We start from the raw sequence: 24,726 nt of genomic DNA, 5'->3' as shown, positions 1-24,726 counted from the left end.
TGAAGGGGTAGGTGATCCACCCCTGCAACGTGTCATGACATGTGTGCGACACACGCGTAGGAAATCACAAAGGTGTCTCATTTCCATGACATTGGCATATCTTTAATTCACCGTGAAATAGAGATGAATTATAAACCCCGTGTCTTAAAAGTCGGGTCAAGTGTGATCCTGCACCCACTTCAAGGCAACTGGTGGTAAAAGAAAGAGATGATACCCATCACCAGTAAGGAGATACACACAGTCATGTGGACTGTTGTGGTCAAAAGGTCAGAAATATGCAATGTTTGTTTTTTTACTTGGCCAATTACCCCACTCTTCCGAGCCGTCCTGGTCGCTGCTCTGCCCCCTCTGCCGATCCGGGGAGGGCTGCAGACTACTACGTCTCCTCCCATACATGTGGAGTCACCAGCCGCTTCTTTTCACCTGGCAGTGAGGAGTTTCACCAGGGGGATGTAGTACATGGGAGGATCACGCTACCCCCCCCCCGGTTCCCCGTTCCCCGTTCCCCGTTCCCCACTGAACAGATGCCCCGACCGACCAGAGGAGGCGTTAGTGCAGCGACCAGGACACATATCCACATCTGGCTTCCCACCTGCAGACACGGCCAATTGTGTCTGAAGGGATGCCCGACTAGGCCGGAGGTAACATGGGGATTCGAACCTGTGATCCTCATGTTGGTAGGCAGCGGAACGGACCGCTACGCTCCCTGGATACCCTCATTTTGTTTTTGTTTTTTCAATCTTCTTCTACAGATTTCCAAACCGGATTTTTAAGGCTGAAAGAATCGGCTGCTTTTCCTCTGGGCCAGTAAAACGTGAGGTTTTTAGTATGAGCATCATTTGACCCCTTGCTTGGTGTGTTGGTTGCAAATGGATTGGATTTAGGGAGCACAACGTTTAGCTAAATCTGTGCAGCCTGTCCACGCCTGCCAGGATGCACCGAGCAGACAGCATTTGTAAACCGCTGCAGCGTGAGCACCTCTGTGAGACCCGTGATCCTGCACAGACCGAGCGGCACCCCTCAAGTCCCCACCATCGTACGGGAATCTCCCTGTTCCCCGCACAGCCCCGATTCAGACTAAACAGCTCAGTATAGATTTATTACAAATCGTCTCAGACTACCTCGGCGCTGGGACAGCTGTGAACATGTCCTCCAGCTGCAACTGCTCTTCATTTCAGTCGGTGCATAGGAAGGCTGTTTTAGGTACACTTCCTGTGTGCTCGGACAGCATCAGATGAAAACGTGTCAGCATCACGCAAAGAGCGCGGCGGCTCAGGGAACGGCTCCATATGAAGGCAGGATAAGTAAGAAGTTAGCAAACCGCTGGGATGAGATCCAATTTAAGCAGTCTGGGTACTCGGGCCGGCATTCTTTTGGCTGTCATCTTAACAGATGTGTAGCGGAACCTCTCCTACTGCCTGCTGCTGTCTTCTTAAGGAAGCACACCATAGAAGAAGACAAACAAACAAACAAGCACACACACACACACACACATACACACACACACCCCAGTCGGAGCTCTTGTGGAGAGTTTCTAGCTGCTAGAGGAGTTCCTCGCTCCCCCCTCCATCACACTTACAGACAGTCTGTCAGAGTTTGTTCACAGTTGTGCACCTGTGTGAGTACTGTTCCTTATGTGTCACACCTTTCAAGGAGCCACACACACACACACACACACACACACACACACAGCAGAGAGGACATTTTCTCCTGCCCCAGACAGATAACTTTATACAGCTATTTGTATGAGGAACACAAGAGACCTTGGCGATCAAAACACTCCTGTTGTCGTCTCCCACGTCTGAACTAAATGAACAGAACCTGCAGAGCACAAGCTCCTGCACACATGCTTAGGGATATCTAGTGTCCTATGTAGAGCGCTACACAGGTACAGGCCATGAACAAAGGCATGGTAAATGGACTGCATTTACCAAGCGCTTTTCTCATCTACTGACCACTCAAAGCGCTTTACAGTGTATGCCTCACATTCACCCACTCACACACACATTCACACACTGATGGCGGAGGTTGCCATGCAAGGCACCAACCTGCTCACCATGAGCAGTTAAGGGTTCAGTGTCTTGCTCAAGGACACTTCGCCACGCTTTCCGCAGGAGCTGGGGATCGAACCAACGACCTACCGATTACTACATTCCACCCTACCTCCTGAGCCATGCCGCCCCTAGTATGTTAAATACTGGACCCCTTCCTTCTAATTCATAATCCTATCTCACACTCCATCTATCCTCTGTCACTCTTTTACTCGTCACCTGCATTAATTGCCATCTGTGTCAGAACAGACACAAATATCTGTGTGTGTGTGTTTGTGTGAGTGTCCTAATGCTTTTATGTATTACCCATTTCCCCTGCACTAAGCAATGTATGAGTGCATGAGGCAGACAGCCTCATCTCCCTTGAGGACAGGAGAGAAAAATATGCCAGTTTCCGCTCTGAAAGATGAAATTCTCTCCTCACTCTCATTTCTTTTCTGAAAAAAAAACCTAAAATGAAGCTGACTAGCAGACCTATTGAGTGCACATTTGTCTAATGAGGAAACAACAATTCCCATTAATGGGATACGGACACTGCATGTGTATATGTGTGTGTGTGTGTGTGTGTGTGTGTGTGTGTGTGTGTGTGTGTGTGTGTGTGTGTGTGTGTGTGTGTGTGTGTGATTGCAAAGGAAAGAACTGGTATGTATGTGCATTCATTTATGCATGTGCATGATTGCATGTATATGTATTAGTTCATCATCTAGGCATGGTGTTCTCAGGAGCGGGTTTTTGTACTGTTTCCCAAACCTAATTAGTAACTTTATTTGGACTCTGCAGTACCTTCTGTTTTTCTCCCTTCCTCCTTCTCTCTCTCTCAGAATGGAACAAGACATTCTAAGGACCGTACAAAATAGGGTGCAGGACTCCAGGAATTGTATCGCTGGTTCTGTGCAGTCTGAATGTAAGTATGTGTGCAGGCACACACACACACACGCACGCACGCACGCACCGCAGCGCACGACACAACACACACACACACCACACACACACACACACACACACACACACACAGAATTTCAGCGTTATGCTGGAGCACAATAACAAAAGCATCCGTGGCATTGTGAGTCATTTGGAGTTGTTTTATGGAATGAGCCGAGATTTCCCTCTGATACATTCTTTGCCCCTTTTGTCTCCTAAAACGGGTTTAACACGGGGTTTTAACTTGGGAAGATGTGAAATCCTATTTTTTGGCTGTCTCATTGCAACCCCCACCTCCTCCACTAAGCTCCCTTCCGTTCTTGGTATGCATGGTCGGGGTAATGCATTCATTTCCTGTGGGGTGATTTGTGAATATGCACAAAGACATCCTCACACTAATTAAGACGTGAAGACAGGGAGTCTTAGTAGTCTGGGCATTCCACCAAGGACCTGAAACACACAGACCTGTAGGAACCCCAGAATATGTGTGCGTGTGTGTGTGTGTGTATGAGTGAGTGTGTGTGTGTGTGATAAGAGAGAGAGAGAGAGAGAGAGAGAGAGAGAGAGAGAGAGAGAGAGAGAGAGAGAGAGAGAGAGAGAGAGAGAGAGAGAGAGAGAGAGAGAGAGAGAGAGAGAGAGAGAGAGAGAGAGAGAGAGAGGAGAGAGAGAGAGAGAGAGAGAGAGACAGACTGTATGTATATGTGTGTGCACCTGACTTTTGTTGGCTTTCATTGCCGCAGGGCTTCTTCCATCCTTAGTAACAGTGTGTCGACAGTGTATGTCTGTGTCACTGTGTGGCATGTATGGGATATACACGTACATACTGATAGTTGTAGCCCGTAAAATGTGCAGGGATTTGCAAAATCATTTATGTATGGGGGCATAGTGCCGTTGTTGCAAACCTACAATCAGTGGGACTTCTTTGATGGACTAAAATTTGTCAATGAACCTGAGATGAAATTCCTAAATTCACAGACCACTTGTGCATACACAAGGCCATCCTAAATAGGTCAGTAAACACAACTCCCCTGCCCCTGCAGCAATGCTGCCTGACATTAGGCTGTGTTAAACTGGTGATATGATGACACAGAAGATCTCGTCCTCCCTCCCAGCAGCTGTTGGAGTTGTCCAGCTCTCCTCCATCCAGGAAACAGACGGACTAGCCATCGCCTTTGGTTGTCTGACGGGGAGTTTAACTATGCAAAGACCAGGCTGGGGAGAAGATCTGCTGAGCCCAGATGTGACATTTTGTAATAGCTGCTTTCTTTGTTCTCAATCCCTATTTATTCTCTTCAATCCCTCCCTCCCCCTCTTTTCACATCCAGGAAATTCTTCATCCTTTTATTTTTTTTCTCTACTTTCTCCATTCTCTTATTATTTTGTATGCTTCCTCTCGACCACCCGACCCTCCCCACTTCTTCTCCCGAGTCCTGAGGAGCTGCACTGAGCAGCCAAACAAACAATTAGACAGGACACCTATTTGAAAACACATTTACAAAAGAGTAGTATCTGCTAGTATTTCAGCCAGACAGCCCTGCAAAAAGGTTGTTAGAGGAGTGGTGCAGAAAAGAGAGAGTGAGAGAGAGAGAGAATGAGAGAGAGAAGGAAAAGTCCACACACAAGTGGAGGGAGAAAAAGAGGAAGTTTGTGGCTGTTTAACTGTTGTGTAAAACAGATGCTGTTGTAACTGATCAGGTCGATCGATCATATTTCTGCATCCCATTCCCCTTCATGGCAGTCTGACTGCAGAATAAAATGTTCCTCCTCATTTGAAGGAACGGGCGTGATTCAGAAGAGGGACAATTTCAGGGGGACGTATGATAAAAATCTGGATGAAAAACTTGAATGATCCCAAATAATCCCAGTTTTTACTCAGTTTCTATGCGGAAATTACACAATGCTGCATTTGGTGGTTATCTTACATCTGAGGTTTCAGATGACCGTCCAGCGTTATGAAATCTATTACAAACAGACCCCGCACTCTCGTCCCAGCGTGACTGCGATGAACTAACAGGGAATTAAATATTTAAAAGTTAATTAAAACCCTATTTTAACCTGATGCTTTTTCAAACTGACTGCATCAATAGGCCCCAGAATTAACCTCCCATGTCATCTCTTAATACCGCTGCTGAACCGATAAACAGGAAGTTAAGATGAACTTTACGCTGAGCAGAACGGTCTACCATCCACCAGATGCTGAAATGATGCAAAACAAAGATCCGTTCTGGCCTTGCCTCAATCCAGATAAGGATTGCATGAAGGTAGGGTTTCTAAGCCGGGTTGGAGCGAGCCATTCATAGCTTTTTAATTTGTTATAAAGAGCGGCGTGTGTAAGGAAAGATTATTTGGTAACCTGTTTATAATATCTGAGCAAGGAAACCTCTGACTTTGCATGAACTCTAATTCTCAGTGTCTTCATGTGTGCACATGTATATGTGCCTGCACGTGTGTGTGTATGTTTATTTGAAATTATATTCTGGAAATTCCTTCTGCAAGCATCTGTACCCAAGTCAACATCTCAGCAATTATCCAGCTGGAATGAGGCTATGAGAAAGAGGAAACAATCAAATTCATATCTACCGCAGAACCTGATTGATGATTTTAAATTACGGCTAACTCTAGAGTCAGTGAGGTTCAGTTTTGGGGTTTATTTCAAATATATCAGCGCTGTATCAATTTAACCAGTCGACAAACGTTTTAGTCTCGCTTCAGTCCACTTCACTGCACCTGCATTTGCGACCTTAACCAGCAGGGGGCGAGCTCCTATTAAAGATGCCAATTTTGACACTGACGTATTGCTTGGGAATCGCTTCAACAAGATTATTCAGATGTCGCTTGTTAAGGCCAGCATCGTTTTAGGATGTAGACACCTTTCCCAGGGTTGACCTGGATTAGACTCCATGATCCCTGGTTCTGAGATGTCTGGCATTTGATTACTGAAGGTGATCATGAGAGTCAACTATTCCCTTTCATTTTGATTACAGACTTCTTACCATTCTGACTGATTCAACATTGTGGATGGATTTTAAGTCACTTTGGGTAAAAAGTGAATGTACTACAATGACTGTATGTGAGACAATATAGTATGTGTACGTGAGAACCTCAATGATTCAGAGCTTCCTATCTGGGACATTCATTGTCAAATGGCAATCACACTCAAGAACATCGACAGTTTTGACATCTACACTGGATTTAAAGGACGAAAAAAAGCATTGAATAAACCCAGTGACATTATTATCATTTATGCCTGTGAGGACTATAGCTTTTTCATCGGGGTCACTGCAACTTTGTTCTTACAAGTTCTCTATCCACCAGTAAACACATCATGTTATTGATGGAAGTGACGAAAAAAAAAGAAAACTTGGGACTCAGGGGAAGAAGGTGTTTTCCAGATAACACTGGATTAGACTAGATTAGATTAAGCGTTAATGAACTCCATGGGGGAAACTGAAACATACAAATGAAAATAATCTAAAATATGAAGATTACCACATGCAGCGGCACATAAAATATTGAGTGGAAAGCTGAGAGGTGTCAGACCGGACAGGATTAAAAAACAACACTCAGTGCAATATCAGGACTAACATTTTGTTGTTGATGAACTTACTGTGGGCTGCACAACATACTGTTGGTGGGGCATCCAAGACGTACTCTGCACCTGTGGATGGTGAGAAAAGAAGATATCGGGATAAATAAGAGTTGGGTAAAGGGGAAAAGAGGAGAGAAAAAGAGTAGAACTGAACACAACAGAAAACAACATACAATGCAACACAACACAAACAAAACATCATCATCATGATTGGCGGTCACTCGGGGTCGAGTATGAACGTCCTCCCTCTGGGTCCCTCTGGATCTTCAGGTGGGTGTAGAGGTCGATCCTATAGCCGCATAATGTGGGGACGTCCATGCATGACAGCTTTTTATGTGGAGTGGCTGATGTGCCTTCAGCCACCACACGGTCCTTGGCAGAGAGTGGCTAGAGTCCAATGGCATGGAGAACCAAGACGATTGGGGAACACCCTCTGTTGCAGCCTTCATCCGCTTTCACTGCAATTGTAACTTGGAGACATCTTACACCAGTTCCACCATTGAGGTCTTTGTTGGATCATGCTTCGTCTGGAACCTCCCCCTTGACCTATCTGCCTTAAGTGACCCTACCAGGAGCCAAGCTCCAGATGGCATAGCTCTTGGGATCATTGGTACACGCAAGCTTCTCCACCATGGCAAGGTGGCGACCCAGGAAAAGACAGCACACGACACAAGACAACACAATCCAACACAACACAACAGAAGATGGATGGATGGTGAAAAGGTAGCAAAGACAAAAGAGAGGAGACTAAAGTGGAAAGGATGGAAGAAGGGAGAGAGAGAGAAAGAATGAAGGAATGATGCAAGAGAGAAAGTGAGGAGGCAGTCAGGGGCAGTAGCTGAGAAAGACAGGAAGAGAAGCAAACGAGGGGATCAAAAAGGAGAGCAGCTCGAGAGGGAGAATGTGAAGGAGTTTGATTGGGTGTAGAATGACAGGAAGTAAAGCGGGAAAAATCAAAGAAGGCAGGGAGAGAAAATTACTCATTAGCACAACTTTTCACTATCTCGGAGCCCCGGTCCCTGATGGCGGCGTGTCTTGAAAAGTCTTGCAGCAGAGGCTAGGGGTCCAGTATATGTTATGCTGTAATTGCAGGAGGATCTGGAGACTGCAGAGAGCAATACAGTCTAATAATTACCACTTCACAGCGAAGGTTTCATCATCAAAGCCTGTCGTGGGCACAAATCAACACTTTCATCTCCAGCTATTACCCAGTATCAATTTCAAAAATAGGGATACAAAGAGATACAAGTCCCCAAAGTCCCCTTTATCATACCCAAGGCAAGGCATACAAGTAATATACATGTGTAAAATGTATGTATATAGTAAGTGTGTGCAACATGGAGATAGAGACCAAAGGAAAGAGAGGGAGAGAGGCTTTGTGTGTGTGTGTTTGTGTGTGACACCAAGAGAAGACAGAAAGGGGTCATGAGAGCATCAGTACATGTACATTTTAAATACATGTAGGTCAGCTTAACTTTTGCGGTGGCATACGTGTGTGATTTTTGACAGAGACCCTTAACTTAAATGGTAAATGGACTGCATTTCTAGTCTACCAACCACTCAAAGCACTACAGTGTATGCCTCACATTCACCCATTCACACACACATTTATACACTGATGGCAGAGGTTGCCATGCAAGGTGCCAACCTGCTCACCAGGAGCAGTTAGGGGGTTCAGTGTCTTGCTCAAGGACACTTTGACAGGCTCTCTGCAGGAGCCAGGGATCAAACCAGCAACCTTTCAATTGTGAAGGCTGCCATGCAAGGCACCAACCTGCTCATCAGGAGCAGTTAGGGGTTCAATGTCTTGCTCAAGGACACTTCGACATGCTCTCAGCAGGAGCCGGGGATCGAACCAGCGACCTTCCTATTACTAGATGACCCGCTGTACCTGCTGAGCCACACCACTTAGAATGTAAGGTACATCAGCCAGACCCCTGTTGCAAAGGAGGATAAGTGTTTGATTTGTCTTTTTGACAAAGACGAATCAAACCCAAATCTACAGCCCCATGCTGACTTTACATACAGTGTGTGTCTGTGTTGTATATGTATGGATATGAGTCTGTGTGAGTGAGTCATTGTGTTGGACTATTAAAGGAACAAAAAAACAGGATGCAATAAGTGGAAACGGAAGAAAACAGTTGGGAAAGGGAAGGAACTTTGCATGTGCCAGAAGTATTTGGGGGCATCTGTGATCTATTTCTAAACAAAGCAAAGCTGTTCTGCTTTTGAATCATCTTTGTTTTCTGATTTGCCACTAATCACCCGCATTGACAATCTGCTTCTGGTGGAAAGGAAAAAAAGCTGTCTCTACAGAGTTATTTTGAAACATATTACCACCTTTGGCCACCAAAATGAGTAGTCTAGACTGCAATGTATGATTAAAGTGCCGTCTACTGCTGTTGAGAATGAGGACACGGCCACAATCTGAAAGCCTGAAGCTCAGTGTTAAAACTACACAGAACAGTTGTGTAGCTGTAGTTTATGATCCACAGCCACAGCAACGTTCAGTACGCCTGAAGTTGGAAAATATGCATGTAGTTTGAATACTTTCACTGTTCACATTTAAAAATCTGTGTTTGTGTTAGTGTAATACATGTGTTCGCCCAATTCGGCTACACAAGGCTACCTTTTTCTCCGACCAGGTTTGCACAGCTACACATTATGGTATTCCTGACAGCGTTCCCCAGTGGCAGAAGTTTGCAGCTTGATAGTTGTAACTATGCAAGAGATGATTCATTTACTTGTGGGAGTTGCAGGCAAGGCCATTTGTTTTTGACCTATCCGTTTGTCCTCTCTCCAAATCGGAGACAACCACTGGCAGTCTTCTCCAGTGGCATTGTCGTTGTCTGCCCTGCTTTTAATCAATGTGCCAAAGCTCAAACTGATCCTCAGTGACCAAATCTAGCTGAGAACAAATGAGTTTACTTTAGCTTTTTTCTTTTCTCATTTGGAAACTTTACAAGTGACTAATGTATGGCAAAAAAAAAGAAAAGAAAAGAAAAGAAAAGAAAAAAGCTATGCAAATGTTACAACAACAACATGATAAAAGAGCTACGACAGTTATAGTCTTAATCTTTGTTATCTATGAAGTCATTGTCCACAACCATAATTGCAGCTGTGTGGATAGAAATCCATCCATCCATTATCCAAACTGCTTATCCTGCTCTCAGGGTCACGGGAACGCTGGAGCCTATCCCAGCAGTCATTGGGTGGCACGTGGGGAGACACCCTGGACAGGCCACCAGGCCATCACAGGGTACACACACACACACACACACACACACACACACACACACACACACACACACACACACACACACACACACACACACACCTAGGGACAATTTAGGACAGCTGATTCACCTGACCTACATGTCTTTGGACTGTGGGAGGAAACCGAAGCACTTGGAGGAAACCTACACAGACACGGGGAGAACATGCAAACTCCACACAGAGGAGGACCTGGGACAACCCCCAAGGTTGGACTACCCCGGGGCTTGAACCCAGGACCTTCTTGCTGTGAGGCAACCGTGTTAACCACTGCGCCACTGTGCTGCTATGGATAGAAATATCTGATATCTAAAAATATACAAAATGCTATACAAAACTATGTTGTTGTTGTTGTTGATATATATGAAATTATGATTAGTGTGAATATCAGTTAGGATTCCTACTAAACCTATAAGCCACATTATGTTACCACTCGGTCTCAGCTAGTGTCCTGAGGGCCTGAGCTGAAGCTGGCGGAGCAAGTGGTCCAAATGGATGAGGTTGCAGACCTCTTCTGTTCGCTCAATCAATCAATCAATCAATCAATCAATCAATCAATCAATCAATCAATACATCAATCAACCAAGTTGCATTTTATAAGCTGCAACAGCAAATTTTGGAGGAAAGAAGTGCTCAGCCTAAAATGATCTCACAATGCCAGTCGAGCTTCAACTCCCTTAAGGTAATTTTCTGCACCCTAGCCAAAACAAATGGATGGGCTACTGAGAATCTGAAATACCCCCCCCCCCATCAGAGATACCCCCTACCTTCCAAGCAGAGACAGGCTGAAAACAGTACATCTCGGTACGCTTTAAAAAACAGTCAATTCTCCAGTGAGTCCTCCAAGATGGAGCCAGGTGTGGTTGCTTAGCAATCTTCCACGCAAATGGCAAAGCACCTTTATTCTCTCAAGACTCAGCCAAGCCCAGCAGGCTCCAAGAGGCAACACCCACCTGATACGTGGAGACAGGAGAGGCAGCGATGAAAGGTGTAATAGACGTCTGTGCAATCATCCGATTAGTGGAGATGCTGTACGGGGAAGAGTAGAACCTGTGGAAGCAAATGAGAGTACGAGAGTTCATAAAACAGGCTTGTGTTTTACATGTCACTGAGCTTATGGTGAAATTAAATCCAAAGTGTTTCTACACACTGCTGTGCTCTCCAATGTTTGGGTCCATTCAAGAGGCACAAAACAAGCTTCGAAATATAATTCTACAGTAGTACATTAGTGCAACGATGAAAATGAACACGGAGGCCCGGTGTTCCCCATGTGCCATGCATCACTACAGATATCTTGAAGCTTAACGCTATCTTGAGAAACATTATGAGAGTTTAGATAATATTGTAAAGAGATATCTGACACTGCCGGGGTGCAGTTTTCCGGACTAACTTTTTTTCACCACCGTCCCAAAAAAATCATTTGAACCGCCCCAAAGCCAGTGTAAACCATCCCACATTCTCAAGGATGTCTTTTTACTTTGTTATTGTCATCTATAGTGCTTATTTGTGTATAAACTCAATATTCAATTGATTAGGAAATAAATGATTGTATCTTTATTGAAATAATTGCTTTGATGATAAAAATGTCAACACTAGTAGTTTTAATTATGAATTATGAGCTGCTCAGAATTAGTGTTAGGAAGTTAAGCAGGATATAATTCCCTCTAATGTCTATTTTTTATTAATGTGAACACATCAACAAATCTCTCCTTCAAACAGATGCATTTATTCAAAATGTTTGCCAAAAACAGAAATTCCCAAGAACATCTGAACAAATCATGATAAGATAGCAATTTATCGTCACTGAATGCTCATTTTTACTGAGCAGAGCTTGAACGCATCATGATGTAAATCAGTGCATACAGTGATAGTGACTGTAGTAACATCGTGAGAAGACACTTCGTTATAGTCCGCGCTACGCTCAGTTTGTCACTGGCTACACAATAGTTTGAAATAAAAAATTATATATAAAATCCCTTCCGTCAAGGAGGCATCCCAGGGAAGATCTCTGTTTGTCCTAAACACATTTTCTATCGTCCTCGGGATGACGGGACGCCGTCAGTCTGCCAGGGTAAATGTGCACCGTGGCAAAGTAGTACGCTCCTTTCCTGTACATAACAATGAAGAGTCTGCTTAAACAGTCAATGAATGGGTGAATGTGAATGGCTGAAAAATTATTTTTTTTATTTAAATTTTCCCCCTTTTCTCCCTAACTTGGCCAAGTACCCCACTCTTCCGAGCTGTCCTGGTCGCTGCTCCACCCCCTCTGCTGATCCGGGGAGGCCTGCAGACTACCACATGCCTCTTCCAATACATGTAGAGTTACCAGCTGCTTCTTTTCACCTGACATTGAAGAGTTTCACCAGGGGGACGTAGTGCGTGGGAGGATCACACATTTCCCCCAGGTCCCCCTCCCCCCCGAACAGGTGCCCCGACCGACCAGAGGAGGTGCTAGTGCAGCAACCAGGACACATACCCACATCCGGCTTACCACCTGCAGACATGGCCAATTGTGTCTGTTGGGACGCCCGACCAAGTCGGAGGTAACACAGGGATTCGAACCAGCGATCCCCATGTTGGTAGGCAATGGAATAGACCACCACGCTACCCAGATGCCCCATTAAACTCATTTTCTATCATCCTTGGGACTACAGGATGCCGTCAGTCTGCCCGGGTAAATGTGCACCATGGCAAAGTGGTACGCTCCTTTCCTGTACGTAACAATGAAGAGTCTGCTTAAACGGTCAATGGACAGGTGAATGTGAATGGGTGAAAAATTCTGATACTCTCAAATAGTATGTTCCCATCTATGAGTACTCCACCTTGTAGAAAAGCTGACTTTCTAACATTTGCATCTAAAATTCTGTCCTACTTAGGCATCTAGACATGCTTTGCTCCCCTTTTTTTCCATCTTTACTTCTACTTGTTTCCCTCCCCGACCCAACAGCAGTCAAATGCTATGGCTTGCAGTGCTTTATTTATCACTGTGGGCCTAGAGAGGACATGTTTCATCCACCAGGCTGTGTAGCTGTGCCCGATCGATCCCAAAGTGTACTGAATAATGAAGTAAGGGGGGGGGGGCGAGAGAGGGAGGAAGGGAGGGTGAGAGCGAGGAAGGAAAGACAAAGAGAGTAGTTCTTCCTGTTACAGGGGTCAAGCTACAGCTGACACAGCCAGGTTTCTATAAAATAAAACTCTCCACAGTACTTGAGAAAAATAAAATCACCGTTGTTTTCTATCTCTAAGGAACTTTGAAACTCCGACTACCCAAACTAATGTCATAAAGTTTACTTTGTCACTTTCTGTTTGCCGCAGACAGTTTAATATTTTATATGTGTTATCTGCCATTGGTACTGTGAAACGCATAACCATGCATACCTTAACTGATGCACTGAGTGGCATTAAAGCCCTCCGATTTACTGTATGGACTGTTCTTTCCATTGTTTTCAATCTCAAAAGAGTGCAAACTCAACTGTCACACACAAGCTTTGCAGTTTTAGCTGTGTTTCTATGCAATCAACTGGAGAATGGGCTTCTCAAAGAGATAGGAACTCAGTTGAAATTGCATGCCTGGCGTGATGAGGTTCAGGCGCTGGTGTGTAGCAGCAAGTGGAAGACTGGATACACTCTCCACTAGCAAAAATACAATGAAGAACTCTCGAGACCAGCAATGTAAAATCCAATGAATTATTAACGAACTTTATTCTGACTTGCTGGGGTTCAAAGCCAGTTCAAGGGAGGGATAATTTCCTGTTTCCCCTTAGCTGAACTTAATTTCAACTTAGGCTTCCCCTTAAAGGTGTCATTATATGTGTTAATTTTTTTTTATTTCTCACAATCGTGTTAGCAAAAACATATTTCTGCTTGCTGTTGCTTATTAGTGTTTGTGTAGCATGAAATCATGACGATGTCAGCAAAGGCTGTGAACTGGGAGCTTCTCGACAAGGCAACACAAGCATTAAAGTGACACCTCCAGATTATTGTGCACGTGTGTGTGCATGTGTGTGAGCTTGTGTGTGTGTGCATTTGCGTGTGCATATGTGTGTGTGTGAGAGAGAAGAACTACCAGAACTACAGTAGCTCCACAAGCAGTAGTGTGCGCGCTGCTGCAGCCACAAGTTTTACTCGACAAACATGGTCTTTTGTCCATGTGTAAACCAGACAGATTGATTTTCAATTGCTATATTTCTGTTTAAAATAATTTCCCCTTAACTTTCATGTTGAATAGCTTTAAATGCAAGGAAAGCAGATTTATGTGGATTCTTGCACAAAATTTTACAAGTTTTTCTACACTTCCCCTGCTGTATTTAGCAGTATTGGAAACATAGGTTTGGTATGCCGATGCCATCGAATCGTAATAGGCAAACTGCTTATGAATGGATCATCAGATCAAAGCCAAACTATCAATACAGAATGATGAAATGAGACCAAGATATAAAACATTTAACATTTATCCCATGATGACTATGTGGAATAGTGTCGTTTCCAATGTTTCCACCTCAGAAAAAAGGAAGCTTTTACCGTTCTTGCAGTGCCTAGGATCCATCCATTTTCTAAATGTAAAATTAATGTATGCCTTGCATTAGAGATACTGTATTACTGTCGGTGATGAATACAAACGATTGCTTCAGCCCAGTTATTCAATACAGCTCTCTGATTGTGTTTATCGTATTTTTCATTAGAGTGATATGTATTGAGAGAGAGATAGTGATCAGAGGACGGATCCAAGGTTATTGATGGTGGCTATTAGCTCTGAACTGCCTGCTGCCAATAGAGACTGTGGCATAGCCATTGAAACAATGAAGCCTTCTAAATATGTAATTGGAAAGTAAACATCGCTACAGGGTTCGTTTAAACATGCTTAATGGATCCTGTGTGTGTGACCTACCAGCACTGTCAAGACTTCACCATGAAAAATTGCAAAGTGATTCAAACTTGACTGTGCAATTGTGTCTTCCTCCTAGAATGTGTGTGTGTGTGTGTGTGTGTGTGTGGGCAAGAGAGAAAACGGGCTAGATTGAGAAAAGAGGACAGAGACAGAGAAAGATATAAAGGAGGAGCAAGAGGGCGTGAAAAGAACAGAACCGCCTAGGGAGGGAGACAGATGGACAACGGATGGACAGAACAGGATGATGAGAAGAGGGAAAACGAGAAAAAGGGAAAGATAGATGGAGGAAGCGAATGTCCTGTCACCCTGATTAACGACAGGGCAGGCCATGAGCCCGAGTGGTCTCCGTGCTAGGGACACATGTTTCCGATAACACGAGTGCCACGTCAGACCCTCGAAACCAGCCTCCCATTGAGCTGGGAGCAAAAACCAAAATTGCGATTGATTCGTACCCGTCCAGTCTCCTTGGCCCCACTTTATATTTTTCCTTTTGCCCTCCTTTTGACCTCGTCCCAGCCCCCTGCCCCCCTTCAATCCCCTCTCAATCTCCTCTCTCACTCCTTTCTAATTAGCCATGTTAGCATTCCGTAGTCATTTAGCGTCTTGCTGGAAGGAGGATCTGTGACCTCGAAAAAAGTTAGCACACAAATGCATGCATTATGTGCACATTTACATAGATGAGTACACACACGGCTACAAAGGCACCAGAGAAGCCCGGGAGTTACGTGTCTGAGGACAATGAGACGGGGAGAAGGAAACGTTGAATTCAGTTAGGAGGAGGAGGAGGATGGGGAAAGATAGGAGTTTGAAACCAACGTGAGAGAGGGTAAGGATAAAGGCAGGGGAAGGAGAAATTTAAGAGAGAAGTAGGGGGTAAAGAAAAAAAATGGACTGACGAGCCAGAGAGGGGAGGGATGGAAAGGAAGGCGTCATTACGGAGGGGAGGGATGAATGGAGACATGAAGCTAGGTTGGCTGTGGAGAAGGAGCATTACCAGAAGGAAAAGGGCAATTAGGGCCTCGAGAAGGAAGGAGCGAGTAGAGGAGGAAGAGGACAAAGACTGAGCTGATGATGATGAGGAGGAGGAGGAGGGGGAGGAGGAGGAGAAAAACAGTTAGATTGAGGGAGGAGGGAAGACGCACAGCCTCGGGGGACTCTATCACCAGCAGCATTCCTAGCAGAGACGGTTCAGCTCCAATTTCCTCCTTAACCGACCAGACCCTTGGCGCTCTGCATTCAGCCTGGGAAAAAGTGGCTGACGAAAGTGTTACAGCAGCACTGCAACACCACCCAACTGCTTCGCCTGGAATCACAACCTATATGTGTCTCACAGCCTGCATGCATAGATGCCTAAATAAAAATACCACCCCATCATCACCTGCTACATTGGTGACATGTGACAACATAGGAGAGGGAGAGAGAGCAAGAGAGAGGGAAAAAATGTATGTGCGGTTATGTTGTCCTTGCTATGAGTTTATGTGAATACTCTATGTATGCACAAATATACACGTATGTGAGGATGCGGACACATATATGTCATCTGAATGTGTTTGTGTTAGTGTTGTGTTTACAAGTGCATGCATATGTGTGCAGCTGACTCTTTAATGCACATGATTCTGGTTGAGTTTCTGTCTTTAAAGTGAAAAAAACAACTTACTTAGGTGTTGACATCCACGCTAATACAAGTCTGCATTTTTAAGAGGCGTTTTTTTTTCTGTAATCAATCACCATGCAGGAAATGACAACACAAAAGACATCTGAGATATCTGGGGTTGCATAAGGAAAGGCTAGCAAAGAGAAAGAAACCTGCTCCTTACCCATTCTGCATCACGGTGGGATCATATGTCAATGCCATACCACTCTGGAGAGAGAGGGGGGGAGGGGCAAGAAGCATAGAGAGACAGACATTTGTGAGGTGAATTATGAAGGCCAACTCAGTGTGACTCTACAATTTACGTTGAAACACAAAATCCTTAAAAAGGACCTGCTTATAATTAGTTTATCTGAAACCTTAGTCATGCCTCAACACAGCAGCAGATAAGATACAGCCAGGGGACAAAAAAAAACAATATCGAGAGAAATAACACAGAAACTGGCAAGATGCGAGCAGGACCGTCTGACATTAAAATACTAAAACACGTTGACAAGAATGTATTTTCTAAAACATGTGGATAAAAGTGCAGATGAAGAAGATTATCCAGATGTATTACGTGTATGTATGCACAGGGTTCAAAGAGAAGCAGAAACATTTCCATACATTGCACAAGACTCTCTCTCTCTCTCTCTCTCTCTCTCTCTCTCTCTCTCTCTCTCTCTCTCTCTCTCTCTCTCTCTCTCTCTCTCTCTCTCTCTCTCTCTCTCTCTCTCTCTCTCTCTCTCTCTCTCTCTCCCCCCCCCTTTATATTTGCCTGTGTGTATGTGTGTCCCTGTCATCGTCCCAAGGCCAGACTCATTTGGGAGAGAGGGGCTCCAAGAGATTAGGGCCGGCTGACTGACTAAGAGACTGAGAGGAGCCAGTGAGGCACCTCAAAGCACCTCCATGCCCAGATGTCTCAATCAGTCCGCCTGGAGGACCTGGCTCCAATATGTCACCCCTCAATAGCTGTTCTCCCACAGCAAGGCCAGGCGGGTCCCGTCAGGGCCAGGGCCAGTGACAAATGTGGAAACGACGATAGGGAAAGCATTTCTCATTTGTGCAAAACCAAAGCCTGGCTGACAAATCACCTGTTTTGGTAACAGGATGCAAACACCCCCCCCCCCCTCTCCAAAAATAAAAAAATAAAAAATAAAAAAACCCCTCATTGGACTGCTGATAATGAGTACGGCTCTGATCCGACAGTCCTTTCTGGTTGAGTAGCGAGGGGTGGGTAATGACACATACTCACACACCTCATGACTCCGATGGGCATACATTGTGGCTTTAGTTTCCTGTTATTGTTGTGGCGGCTGTTGTTTCAGCTTGCAGTTGTTGCAGCCCGGTTCCATTTCATTTCACTTCACCACCCTCTGCTCTTTCCCAACCTGTGTGTGCCGCGGATGTTGGAGGAAAAAAAAACCCAAAAAAACCAAAACGCTCCGAGTGCGTGGGTGGTAGCATTAGTATTCACTTACTCTTGTTCTGTAAATGCATGCATGGTATTGACACTCTCAACAACTGTATAACCCACTGCATTGTGTAACAGCCTGTCCGCCTTCAGTCTGCCAAACAATGTTCTGTTTCAGAGATGACAATGTAAAAGGGGGGGATGGAGGGAATATGGGGAGTTAAAACAAAGGGAAATACAAATTGGCATTTGTGATCTGCAGAAGCTTATTAAAAAAAAAGTTTTGATAATATTTTACAATACGTCGGCATTCAGTTTGTCAAAAACTTCTCAAATGTGGCCCATTTTGCTGTACATGACAGCTGATAATTTTCCTTAGAGGAAGTCACTGATCGAAGACTTGGGTTGAAATCCTATTGTGCAACGTCGCACATTAAATGTCAGTGGGGATTTTTTTATTTTTTTAATGTTATGAACGAGCTTACTTGGGAAGCTATCAGGCATCTCTAGTAAGTCAGCGGTGGAAATCGTTTAATTTCACTGGTGATAGGGTCTTCTCCGGGATATACTGAGCTGTAAACCTGTTAGGAAAGTCTATATTTGTTATGATAAGATTACTGTTATGCTTATGGTAGGAGAAAAAGCAGAGGAAAGGGCTAAAAGAGGTTTAGGACTATACTGAAACAAGGTTTATGAAAAGAAATAGAGTAACAAAAGCTCATGGCTTCAAATAACATTAGTGTTATAAGTTAAAGAGGAAGTCCCTCAGCCAAATGTATGTTTTTACCTACAAACCAGGATTGCTACAAGGAATTACCGTCCTCTCAAGAGCAATTGTTTGGACTTTTCACAATTAAAAAAAACATTGTTTTATTGTCAGTGGCTCTAAGGTGAAAGGGATATGGTTATTTGTTCAGAAATAAAGAGATAAAATTAGTTTGCTTAAGCTTTGCACATCATTTCGTGAAGAGATTTTGCAACAACATATGTTCAGTTATTGTGCTTGAACATCAAGCTCAATGAAATTCACTTATAGTCTATTAAATACCTGTAAAATTAATAACGTGTTCCTTTTTTTTCTTTAGCAACAAGACCAACCAAAATTGATAGACCGATACATATGATGTATGAGCTTTATTATTTTTCCATGAGCTCATGCATTGTGTCATGGCCACAGAACTGTTATAGTATTGACATTTGTGATAGCTATCTATCACAAATGTCAATCATGCTTTTTGTAACCTTGTAGCGGTGTGCTACTGTGGCCAGCTCTCCCTCGGAAAAGAGACTCTTCAATGTGAAGGGAGTTCCTGGTTGAATAAAGGTTAAATAAATAAAACAAAAATAAAAATTTGCAGGCATCCTGGTGGCATGGCAGTCTATTCCATTGCCTACCAACATCTGGATCGCCGGTTCAAATCCCCATGTTACCTCCGGCTTGGTCGGGCGTGCCTACAGACACAATTGGCCATGTCTGCGGGTGGGAGGCCGGATGTGAGTATGTGTCCTGGTCGCTGCACTAGCACCTCCTCTGGTCGGTTGGGGTGCCTGTTCAGGGGGGAGGGGGGACTGGGGGGAATAGCGTGATCCTCCCACGCGCTACGTCCCCCTGGTGAAACTCCTCACTGTCAGGTGAAAAGAAGCGGATGGCGACTCCACATGTATCGGAGGAAGCGTTTGGTAGTCTGCAGCCCTCCCCGGATTGGTAGAGGGGGTGGAGCAGTGACCGGGATGGCTCGAAAGAGTGGGGTAATTGGCCGGATACAATTGGGGAGAAAAATAAAAAAAATAGAAATTTGCAATTTGTAATCTGATAATTTACTTACGGCAGAAACGGACCTCTTGCCACGGCTTTTGCTCTTGTGATTTTTTTTTTTACCCATATCCATCTGTGGGCCCAAAATGCCCCATAGTGATCATTCAAAATGTTTCCCTCCCCTGTTTCTTCAAATGGTACTTCAGTGCAGCCACACACAAGTCTACTGGATCCAATGTCTCGAACAGAGGATGCTGTCAATACTGGCATCAAGCTTGTGATGATGGTTCCCTGGCATGTTCGACCCTTTACACACAAACAGCCACACTCTTCGTTACTATAGCGTGAGTGTCTGTGATAGGACCCAATTTCCCCTCGGGGATTAATGAAGTATTCTGATTCTGACTGAAACTCACCTCTCCTTCCCTTGTCCACGGTCGGCCATTTTGGGGATACTTCATCTGGGTCTGCCTCTTCTTCTGGCCTCCGTCAGCAAACTTACACAGCAATGGCTCTGCTGGGGCTACAGAGAGAGAGGAAGGAAAAAGAGAGAGGCAATGAGAGAAGGGAAAGAGAGGGGGGAACTTGATGTTTCGATGGCAGAAAAGACTGAAGTCAGTTTTATATGCAGGGTATTGTGACACAGTCACATCAACAACAACAACAAAAGACAAAACCTAAAGCAACGGGGCCGGGCATAACTGTTCAGCTCTCGTGTGTATCTGATTCACATCTCATCCAGCTAGACAACGCCAGGATTATCGCACCATCTTTCCAGCTCTGATAACCAGACTACGATGAACCAGCCTCCACACGAAAACATGGCCATAGGCTCAACATCAAAGAATAGGGAGCATGGCTCCAACGACAAACCAAACTAGTTACAAAATCTCAACATACTATGACCCCGGGATACAGACACAGATAGCGGCCTCTCCAAAGACGGCATATTTCCTTTGGCTGAACAAGAAAAAGAAAACCCTTGATTACAAATAGGATTAGCTAACCACACAGAAGTTCACCCTGCTCAAAGTTGCATGTGAGAGGCTGGAGCCTCTCATACCCTTCAGGCTCCTGAACTTACAGGAAGCATTTGGATGGTTTGTGAAGGATTAAACAAATAAAGGAGGTTAGAGGGGCAAGGTTCATATGCATTTATTTAAAAAGCAAATGTGCAAACAAACTTTGCCAAGGAGTAGGAGATCTTGCATAACAATATCTGGGACATGCTTTGGCCTAAGCATGATGTAACGAGCAGTTTGAGAAACATCTATCTATATCTATCTCTCTGTCAGTCTATGCCTGTCTGTCTATGTCTGTCTGTCTCTCTGTCAATCTGTGTCTGTCTATATGTCTGTCTGTCATAGACCTGTCTGTCTGTCTGTCAGTCTATGTCTGTCTGTCTATATGTTTGTCTGTCTCTCTGTCAGTCTGTCTGTCAGTCTGTCTGTCTGTCTCTCTCGCTCTCTCTGTCAATCTGTCTGTCTATAAGTCTGTCTGTCTGTCTCTCTCTGTTAGTCTGTCTGTGTCTGTCTGTCTGTCTGTCTGTCTCTGTCTGTCTGTCTTGTCTGTCTGTTTGTCTATAAGTCTGTCTGTTTGTGTCTGTTGGTCTATATGTCCGTCTGTCTCTGTCTCTGTCTATTTGTCTGTCTGTTTGTGTGTGTCTGTCTGTCTCTGTCTGTCTCACGTTCACAGTAAAGAAAAAAACTCAGACGTATCTCAGTAGCTTTTCATGCATTACCAATGCGTACACTTTCCAGATGTTTTGTCATTTAATTTATTTTGTTTCTGAAGTGGTATATATGCAAAACAACAAAAAAACAGGAGGAAGTAAAGTCATTTGCTAATTAGCTCCCTGATTACCATAACAGTCACACTTCCCAGGACCTCTTATCATAGTTGGACTGATCATAACAGTAGGCTGAATATGTATGTTGAGTAAGAACTCCGCTATATGAATATAAGAATGAATTTATCTAAATTCATACAAACTGCAGGCAGTACATACAATAGAACATATTTGAAAGTGAAATAAGCTGGGTGTGTATGTGCAACATGCTGAGATATTGATGGCCTCCCGTTAGTCACCTCATGTCCTGATCTCACATGCTGAGGACCAGCCAACCAAGTCAGCTGAACTGATCTAAACATCCTTCAAGTTGTGTTTTTGTTTTAATCAAGCTACAACCTAGAATACACTTGTATCCATCAATCCTGGCTTGGCTAATTGACAAACTCCATTTTAAACCCAAGAGATGACTTCAAACCATGGGAAAAGTTGACAAAGACAAATCTGATTCTGGTTAGTTATGCAGGGTTTATCATGCTGCTACACATTCAAAGTGAATGGGGGTGAACATAAACTGAATGCCATTTCCATGCCGACATCAAGAAAAAATATAAAAGTATATAAAGTAGCTCAGGCGACATGGTGGCACAGCGGTTAGCGCGGTCGCCTCACAGTAATAAGGTCCTGGGTTCGAGCCCTGGGGGTAGTCCAACCTTGGGGGTCATCCCGGGTCGTCGTCTGTGTGGCGTTTGCTTGTTCTCCCTGTGCCTGCATGGGTTTCCTCTGGGTGCTCCGGTTTCCTCCCACAGCCCAAAGACATGTAGGCCAGGTGAATCGACCGTCTTTGGACTGTGGTAGGAAACTGGAGCACCAGGAGGAAACCCACTGCAGACACGGGGAGACCATGCAAACTCCACACAGAGGATGAACCGGGATGACCCCCAAGGTTGGACAACGGCGGGGTTCGAATCCAGGACCTTATGCTGTGAGGCCACAGTGCTAACCACTGCGCCACCGTGCTGCAACGTCATTTGTTATTTTCATCTTACAGTCTTTTCAAACTGGTCTAGGACTGGTCCTGAATTGGCATTTCGTAGATACCCTGGGACAAAACAAAAAGTAAAAAATAAACACTGTGTTTGCTTGTGGATAACTGTGGCCCGTCCATGTTTTTTTTTCCAATTAGGAATGCAAAAAGGTTGCGTCTAGTATAGCCAAAGGACAACACTGCAGAAAGGTATCCCCCTATAGTATGCTGGTTAAAGACTAGGAGAGTGTGCATCTAACGTTGGCGTATCTCTCCTTCAGCGGATTAACGTAACATAAAGCGAGTAAGGCATGCAACAAAAAGACAAAAGAAAAAAAATCTTCATGGTTTTCGTATTTGTTAAAAATTGCATAATAAGCCAACAGCTGCTGGGACATTGGGTAGTGAGCAATCACTTCTCTGTTCTATTTTGTATATTCCAATCATGGCAAACACACACACACACAAAAACAGAGACACGTGCAAACAAACAGAAATGCACATGCACAATCGACAACAACGTTGCAGATACAAGCTGTCTTCATGTGTGAGCTGGGGATGCTGAAATCGCCCCAGCCATCAAAACACTGGCCCAGCTCTATGGGAGAAAGCTAACGATGAAACAATAAGCCCCGCTTCAGAGCAGCAAGGCACGCACGGCAAAAATGCACACACATGCAAACAAACATGCATGCTTTCCGCACACTCACGCAGGCAAACGCTCACGTGGTACTGAGCACACATAAACGTGCACACACATGTCAGCCAGCTGTGCGTGTGCATGCGCATACACACACACACACACACACACACACACACACACACACACACACTTTTTTGTTTCTGTATGTTTTTGCAACTCTGGTTACTTGATATTCTACAAGAGTTTGATACTGCTGTTTTTTTTTTATTCTCAGAAATTATATCAGGATTTTAAAACTTGGCTGCAGGGAGTCAAGAATAAGTCCCTAAATGACGCTGAAGAAACTGTTTATAGTTTTGTATTTGAACATTATTAGTTTTATAACGGGTGGCATGGTGGCGCAGTGGTTAGAACGGTTGCCTCACACTAAGAAGGTCCTGGGTTCGAGCCCCAGGGTAGTCCAACCTTGGGGGTCATCCCGGGTCGTCCTCTGTGTGGAGTTTGCATGTTCTCCCCGTGTCTGCGTGGGTTTCCTCCAGGGGCTCCGGTTTCCTCCCACAGTCCAAAGACATGTAGGTCAGGTGAATCGGCCATACTAAATTGTCCCTAGGTATGTGTGTGTGCGTGTGTGCGTGTGTGCGTGTGTGTGCGTGTGCGTGTGTGTGTGTGCGTGTGTGTGTGTGTGTGTGTGTGTGTGTGTGTGTGTGTGTGTGTGTGTGTGTGTGTGCTGGCCCTGTGATGGCCTGGCAGCCTGTCCAGGGTGTCTCCCCGCCTGCTGCCCAATGACTGCTGGAATAGGCTCCAGCATCTCCGCGACCCTGAGAGCAGGATAAGCAGTTCAGATAATGGATGGATGGATGGATAGTTTTATGACACTAGTCTCTGCAGCCATAAAATCCCCAAATTTCTTCAAAGTAATGTAATGAATAAGCTTGGGTCTTGACAGAGGTCTTTCTCCTTTTACATTTCACCCCATAGAAAAAATGTTGGGGAAAAAATCACAGGTTCAGCATCCCTTCGCTTCCCTTCTGCGTGTTTCCACTATGCAGCCAGAGGCATCAACCCAATGCTAATGTTACTTGAATAAGAGGAACCTGCCAAGGCAGCAGAGCAGTCACATCTCTGATATTAACTCATGTCAACCAACTAAAAGGGTTCTTGTACACTTTTGTTGTTGAAGATCACCGAGTTTTAGCTTGTGTATATTTATGTGTGTGTGTGTGTGTGGGGGGGGTAACCTTCATCAAATCATCAAGGCAATTGACTTTAAGAAGTGAATACTGAAAATTGTTAAAATGATCCTCACCTTGGAGTGTGTGTAAATCAAGGTGATGTCAGAATCACCCATTCTGTCTGGGATATGTGGGTGAAATACAGAAGCCGGGAACAGCCGTGACTGCAATTATTTTTTTCAATGCTGTTATCTTGAGATCACAAGTTAATTATTTGTTATCTCAAGATAACAAAGCTAATTTTCTCAAGATGACGAGATAATTTATCACGAGAAAATGACTTTTGTTTTCTCGAGATCACTGGATGATGATGGAGAACTCGAAAACGAGTGTCTGGTTCAGATGATCACACCTGATTTCAGCCCTGCAGATCACTGTCATGACTGTCGGAGAGGATTCATATAATCTATTTTTGGGGGGGATTTTCCCCCCCTTTCGTTCCTCAATTGTACTTGGCCAATTACCCCACTCTTCCGAGCCATCCTGGTCGCTGCTCCACCCCCTCTGCCGATC

General features: G+C 44.5%; 1 protein-coding gene across 1 annotated transcript in view; it reads right to left on the bottom strand.

Annotated features, from left to right (window-relative positions):
• The window catches only part of rbms3 (RNA binding motif, single stranded interacting protein), a 190,410-nt gene that overhangs the window by 9,836 nt on the left and 155,848 nt on the right, over nt 1-24,726 (bottom strand). The window contains 4 exon segments of the mRNA XM_056285968.1: nt 6,580-6,630; nt 10,788-10,884; nt 16,540-16,583; nt 19,939-20,045. Of these exon segments, the coding sequence (XP_056141943.1) occupies nt 6,580-6,630; nt 10,788-10,884; nt 16,540-16,583; nt 19,939-20,045 (299 nt within the window).

The sequence above is a fragment of the Lampris incognitus genome, chromosome 9 (assembly GCF_029633865.1).
Source record: "Lampris incognitus isolate fLamInc1 chromosome 9, fLamInc1.hap2, whole genome shotgun sequence".
Classification (NCBI taxonomy): Eukaryota; Metazoa; Chordata; class Actinopteri; order Lampriformes; family Lampridae; genus Lampris; species Lampris incognitus.
Note: the sequence above shows the minus strand (reverse complement) of the source record. Positions and strands in the feature narration are given on the sequence as shown.